Source organism: Salvelinus namaycush, chromosome 23, assembly GCF_016432855.1.
Source record: "Salvelinus namaycush isolate Seneca chromosome 23, SaNama_1.0, whole genome shotgun sequence".
In the NCBI taxonomy this organism is placed as follows: Eukaryota; Metazoa; Chordata; class Actinopteri; order Salmoniformes; family Salmonidae; genus Salvelinus; species Salvelinus namaycush.
Genome location: NC_052329.1, coordinates 25,452,181 through 25,466,644, shown reverse-complemented (window position 1 = coordinate 25,466,644; position 14,464 = coordinate 25,452,181). Strand labels below are relative to the sequence as shown.

The 14,464-nt window shown below is 44.0% G+C and overlaps 1 protein-coding gene across 1 annotated transcript in view; it reads right to left on the bottom strand.

The window, feature by feature from the left end:
* The window catches only part of LOC120018570 (breast carcinoma-amplified sequence 3-like), a 163,821-nt gene that overhangs the window by 144,440 nt on the left and 4,917 nt on the right, over positions 1 to 14,464 (bottom strand). The window contains exons 5-7 of the mRNA XM_038961784.1: positions 14,070 to 14,176; positions 8,817 to 8,898; positions 5,231 to 5,303 (exon numbers count right to left, since the gene is read on the bottom strand). Of these exons, the coding sequence (XP_038817712.1) occupies positions 5,231 to 5,303; positions 8,817 to 8,898; positions 14,070 to 14,176 (262 nt within the window). The remainder of the gene's footprint in view (positions 1 to 5,230; positions 5,304 to 8,816; positions 8,899 to 14,069; positions 14,177 to 14,464) is intronic.

The window sequence follows — 14,464 nt, the reverse complement described above, 5'->3', positions numbered from 1 at the left end:
ACGTACTCATAGCAGACTACCTACGAGGAAGATTCAACAACACGACAGGTCAGCCAGAAAGAGCATTATGAACAAACAGAAAAGACTTTAAAACCAAGGTAATTCAACCTGTACGCTTTACACCAACATTCTTCATTGTCCAATACACAATATGTTGCCTCAGGGTGTATCTGCCAATCAGTCCACTTTGTGATAACACATGGAGTTGTTCTTTACTGTCAAGTGTCAGATGAGAATTGAATACTACTAAAGATATTACTATAAAATAAAAATATCACTGCATTATCAACACAAAAATGAACAACTACTCTTTGAATAAACCCTTGTCGGTTACAACACAGATAAAGATGGGCTACCCGTCCTGCAGCATCTTTAAAAATAAAATATATATGGAAAACTGCTTTAAAACTCTTCAAAAGGCTTCACTTCAAAGGCTAGGGTCTTCCTATCCTTGGAGACCTCAAGTTATATGAGTGTCCCAGTCTGCACGGAACACACAGAGGACAGACAGAGCACAGATCTAAGCAGCAGTTAGCTGCACCTGGACTAGACTGTCTCAGAGGAACAGTCGGGAGGGGAAGGAAGACAAGAATCCATGACACAAGGACAAGATGGATGAATCCCAAATGGCACCATGTTCCCCATGTAGTGCACTACTTTTGACAAGGGCCAACAGGGCTCAGGTCAAAAGTAGTGTACTATACTGTACAAGTAATAGGGTAACATTTGGGACACACACTATGAGAGAGGAGACGGTGTGCTAAATAGCATAGCATCCCTAATGTCCATTTCTCACTCACATGCACAAAAACAGCTTCTTGGTGAAGAGAACGTATTGGTAACTAGAGGGTACCTAGTTCGAATCCCAAGTGAGGTACAGTATACTGATGTTTTCTTTATGAGATTAGGTACTTAATCTGGTTTCCATCCATTCACGGCTTGTCATCCTTAAACACACCAAAACTAATTGGGGTTGGAAATTACTGGTAAGTGATATTGAGAGGAGAAATATGCTACTTCCCTTAATAGAAATAGGTGGCATTTTAATACATAAGGACATAAATTCTAAGTTGCTGAACAATACCTTCAGTATCACAAAACTGAAATGCCCTGATTATATTTTCACATTAAATTGGTCATTAACGGAACGTAAAACATACTGCACAAAAGCTGAATGAACTGTGGGCTGAAATTTATGCCTCATTGTGCGTGTAATTTAGTTTTTTTTATATCTTCCACTTCGTACCACTGTGTTTAAACTCACTTCCTATTTGAAGGGGAAAACTGGCGAAGCAGAACATATTTTCAGCCGACAGAAAACAGACGTGGAAGTCAAAATAAACGCTTCAAAATAAAGCCAGAGACTGCCCTCCGTTAGCGCTGAATGAGTGAGTGAGTGTGAGATGTGTGTGTAAGTCTAAATGTAAGTGTGTGGGCTAAAATTAAAAAGGAGGTTTAGATGAGATTACAGGCATTCCCGTTTCCACAGATGGCCATCACAAAAGGTTCTGGAATGATTTCATCAGAACTCTTAAAAAGAAGAACACGACATTCCCACCCACAAATTGAAAACAAACAAAAGTAGGAAATAAATCAAATGTCCCTGTTAGAGCTTTATTTTTCTCTTAATCAATTCTGTGGTTAGCTGGACCACAAAAGACAACACTGGCTGTACACACACACACATCATCGCTGTGTCCCCACTGGGAGGGGGTACGTGCGTGCATATCATGGTGACTAAGAGAACAGCCCAAAGGCCTCACGCTGGCTTCAAAAGCATCACTTCTCCAAAATCTGGTGCCTCTTTTAATACAAAGGCTCTGAGATTTACCATTTAATACACTTTAGAGGGATACCTCGCGTTTACCACTGCTAAACCTGTCATGAAAATAGCAATGAAAAGCACAGCTTAGTACCACAATAGGCTTTCATCTAAGTCTCTTTGAAAATGTTTAGTGGAATGAGTGGGGTTTTCCCTTCAATACTGTAATTAATATCAAGGCATTAGGTGACAGGATTATTCTTTTTTTTTGGTGACAACAGGACTTAGTGGATAAAGCATTAAGATAAGGACAAATTAGGGACATGACATGATCTCTTTTTTAGGATCAAGCTTGCTTTGTTGTTGTCATTTCAAATTACACATAGCTTATATCTTCCTGCATTAGATTAAAAACTGTGTGCTAAATGTGTCTAATGAATATTGAGATATCAAGGACACGACACCGGCCTTGTTGGTGAGGTGTGAAAAGCCTCGACTCAAAGCCGTGAGTTTTAAAGGACAGGTCCGTGGGAGGTTCACAGGGGCCAGCTGGAGGGCCGTGGCCTGGTGCTGAAACCATCATCTCTTGAAAGGCCCAGCACTTAAAACGCTGGTAATGATAAATATTGAATTAAATAAATGTAAAAATCAGGCAAGAAAAACATGCATCCTATCCACCTATACTGGTGCTGACGGTTTCCAGGTCGCTACTGGCTACCGTCTGTGGTAGGTAGCCATGGTGACCATTGTCACCCTCGGGGGAGTCTCCATGAGTTCCGGCCAGCCGGAACCCTCAGAAAATATGAATCCATCCAGTCTCCATGGTGACAGAACACTTTATTTGTTAAAAATAAATAATAAAATCATGCCCACATCCTCTGTGCATCTGGAGATTTGGGGGTGGGCGTACAGGGTAGGAAGATTGGGGGGTTGTAAATGTCAGGGGCTCTGCTGACAAGAGCTTTCTGCCTGCCCAGACACTTCACCCACACAGTTCCCAAACTCAGACGTTATGTCCCAAATTACATCCTATTCCCTAAAAGTGCAATATTTTTGACCAGAGCCCTATGGGCCCTGGTCAAAAGTAGTGCACTAGTCAGGGAATAGGGTGCCATTTGGGACACATAAGTGAGAACAAAAGCAGGCTTCTTCTTCACTACTGAACTTTTACCCTGGGAGTGTGTGTATGCTCCCACTCCGAAAAACACCCACAAACAGTTAAGATGCCTCCGCCCTCCACCCCCTGCCTCTGTGATTTGCATTCATTGACAAAGAGCAGTCTTAAATGTTCTGAATGTTAATACCAGCGGACCTAATTAAATCATTTATATAATAACAACGACCAGCAGCAGCAGGGGCTGGAAACACAAATCCTTTCCAGACACTATGTGAGGAGAAGAGGAGCAGGAGAGCTGGAAGACCAGAGCCCAGGGGCTGATACAGTATGGCACACTGGCATTCTTCACTAATTCCCCCACCAACCCAACTGGCACCGGCGCAGTGCGTGAAGGGACACACATGTACTTTGCTGTCAGGAAAATCACTAGATCCATACATTGTTTTGGCTTAACGCATAATCCTTTCCATTGATAAAATTATGTTGAGTGGGTCTGGCTAGAAGCCCACAAATACAAGGATAGGCACACATGCTTTTTCCCCCTTTCTGGTTTTCCTTTAATTTGCAAATCTTGTAATCTAAGCCTCGAGCTGACTGAACCAACTTCTAAACCAGCGCTGCTCTCGCGGCCAAGACTCCAATCTGTTTTCCATTAAAGTGTCAAGCCGGCATCCTTTTTGCTGGTTGACAAAAGCTGTTATTTTAAAATGATTATATGCTAAAAATTGAGTGAGGACCTTAGTAAGTTTACGAACGTCCTGCACGGAAAAACTGTGCTGTGGCCATAATGTAGTGTTATTTACCAAACACCTCTGTCGGTCGGGAGTCAGGATGGCCCCAGCCTGGCTGTGCCATTCAGCCAGAGGTCAGGGTTTGGGCTTTTAAGCATCAAGCATGTTTTCAGCATTACTGCTGAGCGTCAGTCACCAGGCCAAGCAGCCAAATCCTCCCCGTCTGTAGCTCTCTCTCCGTGTCAGCCAGAACACAGCCAGAGCAGTGGTAGAGGCAGTACAGAGGTAGACGAGGCAGTAGAGAATCGGTGGCAGAGGCAGTAGAGGAGGCAGCTGTACTTTGAATACTTGGGGAAGATGGTCTCCATCAAAGCCCAGCCGAAGACAGACTTCCTTATTTCATTTCCCAGGTAGGAAATATCGAGTTAAATGTTTTCGATGTTCTGGAAGAGGAGCAGGGACAAGGGGAGGGGAAAAAGGGAAGTCATGGCAACGTATGGAGAGAACAGACGCCTGGGGTTCTCTCTCTTCACCAGGGGGGCTTTGATGGCTCTTATTACGTTGGCCAAATTATAGGCTTTCAAATGTACTTAAGATTTGTACCTCGTAACGTCTGAACGTCACGCAGTACAACCAAGGACCCTAGCCTGTCTTTCCCTTCCCACACATTTTAATAAAGATCGACTCTGGTGACAGAGAAAGGACATTCCATTACCACATGGAAGTTTCACATCTTCTCCTCTCATCTCCTCCTCCTCCTGTTCCTCTAACCTCTCCTCTCCTCGCTCCTTTTCTGCCTCGCCATGCAGCCAGATTTGCTTATCCAAGTATGGTAAATTAGCAAGGAAAGTCAACCTAAGATCACCCAAAATGACTTACTAATGCGCTACCTTGTGTCAGCTCTTGCAAACCTGATTATTTCTAGTAAAAGATCAAAACAACTATTTGACTTGTTGCTCCCTTGTTAACCAGGCATGTGATGTGACTGGAAGGAAGGAAGGATGGGGAAAGGGAACTCATGTTAAGGTGTTGTATGAAATGACAGTCTGATCTATATATAGTGCACTACTAAATAGGGTGTCATTGCAGACGTAGTCCGAGTATGCAAGTCACGTTGACATGTTGTGCAATCTGGTGCCACTGTGTGTCTGTCTGAGTGACCAATCAGTGAGAAGGAGGCCAGAGAAATAGAACGACTAGACCAGAAATGAGTCCATCATCATACATAAACTAACTTCTGAGACGCTCGAAAACTGGGGGCGCCCAATAAAATAAAACTATGCCTGGTCGCCAACTGACGCACATCACTCCTACCAGTGGTCATGGTTACCAGCAGCCATGGTTAGCACATGTGGAAACTGGATTACAAGTGTGTGTGGCGTAGTTCAACTTTGACCCAACCAGAGAAAGGCTTTAGAGCTAATGGACTGTAACTCTAATGATGTCATCAGGAAAAATCAACTCTTTCAGCATGGGAAAGACTTGGGCTTGTACATAGAATCACATTATCGGATCTCTAGAGGCTTGTACTGTAAAAAGCACAGTTTGTGGATTCAGTCAGATACCACCCTCCTAAGCGTATCTCCCAGCGATGTCATGAGAAATGTGTACTGTACTCACCCTGAGGACCCGGTACTCTTGCACACCCCCAGGAGAGGCCTTTTGTCCGCAAAACTATCAATCATCAGCAGACCTAGAAGAAGAAGAAGAAAGAGGGAGAAGAAGAAGGGGGAGAAGGAGAAGAAAAAAAGGGGGAGGAGAAGGAGAGAGAGAGAGAGATGATGATGATGAGGGACTGACAGAGAGCAGTGATCATTCATCATTAGGGGGCCCTATGCATGTGAGAGAGGCCTGTTGTGTAGTGTGCCCAGTCCAGCCTGCCAGAGCCACCCACTCCACTTAACTAGCGCTACTGTAGCAGGATGCGTGTTGATTACATTACTACAGTAGCGCTGTAATCAAATGATACCCCCTAAAAAAATCTGAAGAGATGGACTCCCGAGTGGCGCAGTGGTCTAAGGCCACTAGAGATCCTGGTTTGAGTCCAGGCTCTGTCACAGCCGGCTGCGACTGGGAGACCCATTGGGCGGTGCACAATTGGCCCAGCGTTGTCCGGGTTAGGGGAGGGTTTGGCCGGCAGGGACGTCCTTGTCCCATCACACTCTAGCGACTCCTGTGGCACGCTAACGCGGTTGCCAGGTGTACGGGGTTTCCTCCGACACATTGGTGCTGCTGGCTTCCGGGTTAAGTGGGCATTGTGTCAAGAAGCAGTGCGGCTTGGCTGGGTTGTGTTTCGGAGGACGCACAGCGTTCGACCTTCATCTCTCCCGAGTCCGTACAGGAGTTGCAGCGAGACAATTGGACACCACGAAATTGGGGATAAAAAGGGGTAAAAAAATTATAAATAAAAATAACACAAAATTCTGAAGAGGAAAAGGAGACAATATATAAAATAGAACATTACAGAAGTTGGACCGTCTCATTCCAGGCAACTTGGAGAGGACTCATCCCTGCTGAGCACAGAATAATGCCCAGGTTAACATGAAGACTTATGGGGATCAAATAGATTAACATACCAGCATGCAAGACATTAAGAAGAAAGGAGAGGAGGGAGACGGAAAAACAGAAACAGCACTCTGCGCAACGTGCTGAACTCAAACTATCTTTCCTCTTCATATGGAGGGGAGGATAGAGCGAGATAGATTGACAGAGAACCCCTTCAAAGCTGAGTAGGGTTCTTTTGTCTGCCTGTTTAATTCTTTGGGTTTGGGGCGAAATTACAGTATGGTAAAAGCCCAGTGGGCATATTTAGTTTCTGTCCCATAGGGCTCTGATCAAAGTAGTGCACTATGTAGGGAATAGGGTGCCATTTTCCCCTAATTGTCCCACTCCTAAAGATGGCGAGGGAGGGATGTGGTGTGCGTGTGTGTGTGCGTGCGTAGTGGGGGTCCAGATTGAAGAAGCTGTTAGGCCTGTGGAGGGGAGTCATTTAGCCCTGACAGTAATCAGTGTGAGTTCCTGTGGTGTGACCGTGCCGTGTGGGAGAGCCAATGTGCCGTCCTCAAACCCCTAACACTCCCAAACACAGCCTTTCTTCTGCACTCATATTTCTGTCATCAAACATCACAACGGGTCACCATATTGAGCTGTAGGCAAATATGATTTCCCCAAAATACCAAAGGGTTTCATTTGAACAATGAATTTAGGAAAATAAACAGTTTCTGTAAATACAGTCAGGGGGGAAATGATCTAAGATTCCTTCATGACTAGTGTTGACTATGCTTTGATTATGAGTAGACTGTAATTTCAGAGATATAATATAGCTCCATTTCAAACTCGACATTTGTATGTTTGACTGTTGAGTGTGTGCTTGTCTCATTTATAGAGGAAGGCAAAGTCTGTATTGAAGCCAACATGTTTGCTGTTATAAAATTATATAATTTCCAGAGCCATTTCAGTAATTAGTCCCTTTACATGGAGGCTGGGCCTCTGGGTCATCTGAGTTCAGGTCCAACACAATACTATTACTGACATCCATTCTACTGTTCAAGAGACCAACAGAAGGCTCATACTGTATATATTAGGATCACTTGTCATCAATGCTCATCTATTGTACTGTGAATCACTTTGGTTGGCGTATATATGGCCTATACCAGAAGACGGAAGAAAAGAGCATAGGTTACAAACTCTGGGATGCTGGACAGATAAACTGATCACTCTCTTCGGAAAAACACCACTTCCTCCTCTATTCCAGGAAGGGGCCTTTTGACTTATTTGAACCGACACCTATTTTCAGGACTTTCCAAACCCGCCCACCCAGGATCCCGACTGAAACAATTGGTCTTTTAACAGCTGCCACAGAGCAACACTGTTTGCGCCGGCTGCGTCTAACAGATTGCAATCAGTGTCTCTCGCTCTCTCCCCCCGCTACTCTGGTAGTACAATTCATTTTTATTTTAGCAGTCAGAGAATCCTTCCCCTCATGTGTTGGGTATCTGCTGCTTCTTATTACTGTTGGTGGCTTTCATCCCCGTCCAGGGCCCTTTCAATGCTGTCATTGTGCATTGTTGAAATCTGCCAAAGGACCGGAACACAGAGCGAGAACAAAAAGCTGATTTTCTCACCAGAACGCCACATGCTAGCGTTTTGTGCATTTCACTTCATTTCTGAATTATACCTGCAGTGACAGCAAATTCAAACTTCATGCCTCGAGAATAACTAATTGGCAGAACGAGGGAAATCCACTTGTATATGGGTTTAAGAGGATGTGAATGCTTACGGTCTAATATTAGATACAACGGTGTGTCTGTGAGGGTGGTCCATAGGCAACCTAGAGGTGATATGTCCCCTCTGCTTTCCTTTGAAGTCTCTGATTGAACATGATTAGATCAGAACCTTGGACATGTTTTTCACTGGCCTGCTTCTCTTCCATACCTAACCTTTAGAAATGCTATTACCCCTGTAATACAATGGGGCCAATGACTGACTTGAGAGAGGGAGAGATATAAATGGGGGGGCTCACCAGAGCTCTGTCACTTCATTCTGAGTCAGTCTGAGCCAGCGGGGGCCAGGCCAACCAACAGTATGATTGAGGCCAGGACTGCCATTAATATTAGGATAGGAACAGGAAGAGAGGGGGCGCTGGCATGGCGCTTCTGACTATTAACAAACAGGGTAGTCTTTAATTAACCCATGACATATCACAGCAAACACACACACGCCACATCCTCAAACGACATAAATTGTGCCACACTTAACTTCGTTTCAAGAGCGGTCCTTGAGCGCTAGCGAGAACTGATTTGAGTTTAAGTGATTGAATTTTTTCGGGGGAGGAGAGGCCGTGTTGAAAACTCACATCAGAGGAAAAACAAGACCAATGTGCTTCAAAACGCATACATTTAACTGCAGAGCGTTTTTTCTTCCACTTTGCAGATTGGGTGGATAAATATTGACTGAAGTGGACAGAGAGGAGGTTCATGTGGCATGACAAGCTGAAAACAGCCAAGCTTTTCTACTGATTTCTAGAACGAAAGCATCTTGAGGACCTGAGTCCCTGGGAACAACATCGCTTACAATGTGCATCACACTCAAAGACGGTCTGATGTGAACGCGTAGAACGACAGAAATACAAGACTGGGAAACGTTAGGGTAGACGTAAAAGATGGCAGAGGTGAAAGATGGCAGAGGTAAGCAGGTAGATACTCACTGATATGGGGCGCTGGCAGGATGTGGGCAGCTCTCACAGGTCCGTGGCGCACAGAGAAAAGCTCCTGGGCCTCCCCACCCAGCTACAACAGAGAGGGGAAAAAGAGAGTAGAGCAAGTTCAACAACAATGTAAGAACAAGTAAATGTAACAAGTCAAAAGTAGTGTCACCAGTGAAAAGTCAAACGCTTTGAGACTATTTTACAGTGGCTGGCCAGCTTTCTCTCGCCGTCCTTCTGACATAAATGCATACAATGAACGCTCAGTCTAAGACCACTCTCATTTACTCTGATTTCTTATAAAGGAAATGTAAAAAATTTATTTAAAAAGAGGACATTGTTGTTTTACGGTTATTGCGGTGTAGTTCTGTCAAAAACACTTGGCCAAGCAAACACCAGCTGAATAGAGCTAGGCAGGGGGGCAAGCCCACCTATACAATGCTAGGGTAAACACTTCATATAAAACTGTTAACAGTTTGCCATAGTCAACAGGGCTGGAGTTGTGACCACTAGGTGGGGTGACCACTAGTTCTTTACGAGGCTGCTCCGATAATCAATACGGCCATACTTCTGATTAAGCCTCAACGTAATGATAAGAATTATCAACGCTACACAACCACAAACTTAAAGCTCCTGTTTGGATGGAGGCTAAAGGGCTAAGAAGTCGGCAGCAGGGCAAAGTCAAAAGACAATGTGGGGGCCCCTAGCTGGAACAAAGAGAGATTTGTTCACACTGGGAAAAAAAATAAAAAATCTATTCCAACTGCGTGGAAAGGGGCTTGTCAAGGAGGAAGGGGGCCCTAGAGGGAGAGGAAGGGGAGCACTAAAGGTAGTGGAGGAGGGGCTGGTGGTTGAAGTGCCAACCAAACAGTAGAGTGAAAGCTACCAACAAAGGTCCCCAAAGCATTCCGATGCAAACGAGCGGCCTACTCTTTCTTTCTGTGACTGAGCCAATGGGACAGAGCAGGCTGCGGTGTCGCCTGGCTGGCAAGACCAACAGTCTGATAACCAGACAGCTCAGGTAATTGGTTTCAAAAGTGCTATGATGACTGATGCCAAAAATACTTTTAAAATGCTTTGAACAGAACTGAGATCAAACATAGCCTACATACAGTATCTGAAGTAAAGAATGGCAGGTTAGCAGGTGGATAGTGTTCAGGAAATAGTGTTCCCACATCGACATGTTGAACATGTCCGCCACACCTGTTGTTCACCCAGCGTGTACTGTGTAGGCCTATATCCCCTGTCATTCTGAGAAGCTACAGTATCTATAGCTGGAGGTCACCAATAGATCAGAGGTTATTGTAGGTTGCTTCCTGTCTTTACTGTTGTATCAGATGCAATGAGAACTGTTAATGGAATTAAAGTGGTAGCTGTGTCCCTGTTCGAGGCTCCAGAGATGCTAGGTCATCCCCTGCATTAGGCCCCAGAGAGAGGCTTGGATAGTCAGGTCAGAACCCTTGCGTGGTCCGTGGTGGCTCTGACGCCTGTAATGGTGCATTGTTTTAAGCTCTAAGCTCCACTTTTGTGATTTTTTTTGTGTTAAATTACAGCGAAACGTGCATTATCACATTACTGTCACCATAATCCACGTGTCTTAAGTAGATAAGCACATCCGAGGATGAATGCTCTTTCGCACAATTAGTAGCCTCTTTTCAAAGTGGTGGATCAGGCCATTGTTTTTATTAAAAGTGCAGCTCGGTCCAGTGGCATTAAACTAGAGCATCATAAACCACTAGCAGGTTAAAGGAGCACAGAGAGAGGGAATAAGTGGGACTATGGTGGGAGGATGGAGGATGGGTGGGATTCCTACGGCAAATGGAGTTGGAGAATAATGGAATTTGCTGGATTGTGTGTGGTGGGTGGGCGGGGGGTTAGGATAATGACAATACGGTGGGCATTGTGCATTACCCCACAGCTCATCCTTGCCTTACATGGCTCTGTGTGACAAGACAGCCAGCCAGGCATCAACAACATGCATCTCTGCTTTCTGCCATTACATTAGCCGCCTGTCTACACAGCAGCAATATGCCCAATTGCTTCTTTCTCTCTCTCTCTGTGTGTGTGTGTGTGTGTGTATTTTTTTATTTATTATCATAATTTTTATTAATTTCATTTCTGGGTCTGGGTGGGATGTTTTCTGTGGAAACTAGTGTTGTACACAGTGTTTTAATCTCTGTATTACCCCTCAGTTGTAGACAGACAGACATGCATTCAGACAGGACACACTGCAAGGGCCTAATGATAGTATATGAATATGATCAATTAATAATTTTCAACAAAATGAAGTGCTTTTGGGTATCCTAAAACAACAGCTGATTTAAATGTTACTTTCCACCATGAGAGACACATAACACTTGGTACTAAGGTCACAAGACCACCATGAGAGACACATAACACTTGGTACTAAGGTCACAAGACCACCATGAGAGACACATAACACTTGGTACTAAGGTCACAAGACCACCATGAGAGACACATAACACTTGGTACTAAGGTCACAAGACCACCATGAGAGACACATAACACTTGGTACTAAGGTCACAAGACCACCATGAGAGACACATAACACTTGGTACTAAGGTCACAAGCGGGGGGCGTTTTCACTGCTGAGCTTCAAAGCAGGCGGTAGACCAGCGGTGATAACTTTTATCCCTCTTGGAAGCACATGAAGACAGGCTGATATTGTCCCTATCTGGGACTGTACTTTAATAATAACAGCGCCCACACAGACACCTCTCTTCAAAGCTGGTCATTTCCCCCAACACCTCTTCCGGCCAACAACTTGCCCACGGTAGTATGGGCCTCATCTGTCTGGGACAAGACAGGCGACACCTATCCAGTCAAAGATCCCTCGCTGTCTGAGTGGACAGTAATGCACACACACACGGACGGTTGATATGCACACTCTGTCGGGCGTCTGATGAGGAGTGTGTATGTGTGTGTGTCTCTCCATGCAGTCAGTGCCATTACAGAGGGTGTCGGCTTAGCGACTGTCAAAAAAACTTTACAGCTACTCAGGGTTCGAGACTGAGGTGCTATCATAACTTAATATGAACCCAGTGAAACAAAACGTCCCGGAAACATGCCAAAACCACAGAAAAACTACAAGAGGGGTAAGAGTGTGAGATAAAGAGGAGCAACACCGCAACAGTATCGAGTGTATCGCCCAGTTGGGGCCAATTCCAATTCCACTCCTTGGTCGACTGGTATTGAAACGGAACTATACTGTACCCAACTCGGGATGGTACTACAATACTCTATATGTAGTGCAGCAGCACATTTTTAGCTGGCTGGCTATGGCCCTTCTCCTCTCCTAGTTTATTCTGGATGGTATTATGTAGGCTGGCTAGTGTAGCACATCTGTAGCTAGCTGCATATAGTTCCTCTCATCTTTAAGAGAGAAGAGGTGCGCTAACAACAGAGATGTTGTTCATAGCCACATCCCACCAGTGTGTGTGTGTGTCAGTCAGCCTCCAGTGTCAGTGTGTGGAGGGGAAGTGTGTCATTTCCTTGGTGGCCTGTGGATGTTTAGAAAGGACTGATTAAGGACTTAGGCTGTTTAGATCTCACAGGATGTATGTAAAGTTAGCATGTTTCTGTGACAGCTTGCACGTGAAACCTGATAGTCCTAAATAGAGGCCTTTGCAGAGTTGCAGGTTATTTCTTAAGTTGTAGAGCTGACAAAATCCTCTAATGATTTTACTAGAGAATATCTCAGTTATTATTTTCAGATAATCCTGGAAATTACTTTACTGTGGTTGAAAAAAAGCTCTTTCAAATAGCCTTTACATTTCCTCCTTGTAGGGCTTTGAAATTAACTCAAAAGAATACAGATCTGGGTTAAAAAAAAAAGTGCAGGAAAAACATTAATGCTATTTCCACTCTTAGGTTTTTCCATAAGTGGTTTCTTACTTTATTTCAATCCATATTCCTCCTTAAATATTTGACCCTGGGATGACACCAGTCACATCAACACAAACCACCTTAAAAGAATATCAAAAGTCTAAGTCTACCTCCTCAGTGACAGACGAGGAGAGAAGGAAATGAGTGGCCCTTCTCTCACCTCCATGATTCTCCTCACATTGTGGAGGCCTGTACATGTCTCTCTATTTTTCAAGTCTGCTCAATGTGGGTGCACAATAGTGATGGGTAAAATAAAATAGATACAGTTACACATCGGGATATTATTTTGGACGATATATTGTATCATTTTGACAATATCGCAATATTATTTGTCTTAGTTGGCTGTACCAAATGCCAGTATTTTCTTTCAAAGTTTGTTCTCTATCTTCTTTTTAAACAGGGAACAATTTGTTTCAGCACTTTTATTTCCATGACTAATAAAAATGTTGATGTCTCTCTCTTGTCCCTCTGCAGCAGACATATGGTGTGCAATTTGTTTGGAACATCGAATTGCAATAAAATCACAGTATCGAACACATATAGAATCGCAACATATCGTATCGGCACCTAAGTATTGTGATAATATCGTGTCGGCACCTAAGTATTGTGATAATATCGTATCGTGAGGTCCTTTGCAATTCCCAGCCGGAGTGCACAATAGGTGCTATGGTTCCTGTAATTATGGGACCTGGAGAGAGTAATGTCTCCCAACCTACCCAACCTGCTCATCAAATGTAAACAGCTCTATATTTAAAATGAAATATTTCAACACCAAAAACACAAAGATCTGTATTTCATATGTTAACAACCACAACACAGATCCTAGAGAAGCTGTTGGTGCAGAAGTTGTCAAGACTTGTAATTGACTGGAGCATTTTAAAAATAAATTAACTGTTAACACCCTGGTCTATCCTGACATCTAGTGGGGGACAAGGGGTACGGCAAATGAGATACAATAATGTCTGTTTTTTTTTAACCTTTATTTAACTAGGCAAGTCAGTTAAGAACAAATTCTTATTTACAATGACGGCCTACACCGGCCAAACCCGGACGACGCTGGGCCAATTGTGTGTCGCCCTATTGGACTCCCAATCACGGCCTGGATGTGATGCAGCCTGGATTCGAACCAGGGTGTCTGTAGTGACGCCTCATGCACTGAGATGCAGTGTCTTAGACAGCAGTGCCACTCGCGTGTCTTTTGTTGTTCAACATCTTTCTATTCAAAATGTATTTATAAAGCCCTTTTTACATCAGCAGATGTCACAAAGTGCTTATTCAGAAACCCAGCCTAAAATCCCAAACAGCAAGCTTCAACACCAACAACAGCACAGTAACAACAAAAACACTCACGGATATGCTCCAGATCTGCATCCCGTCTGCATAACCAATCATGAGGCAGAGGGGAGGGTCACTGCTGCCACTGTGCATCTCCAGGAACTCTGGGGAGCGGGACATATCTGATGGACACACAGGAAAACACAAAGGGAAGTTATACATTTATATTCAGTCAACTTTGTAGACTTATTCAAACTTATTTTGATTTTAATTCATTTGATGAATTGACTATCAAACTAGAACTGCCTGACATAGATATTTACCATACTTTGGCAAAACCAGTGAAGACGGGGGGGTCTAATCAGAACCAGTGTACTTCTGTCGCGGGCTCCATCCCAGACAACTGTTGTATGTGTCTTGTAGGTCTCCCCATAAACATATGCAAACATAAACTGAGTATACCAAACATC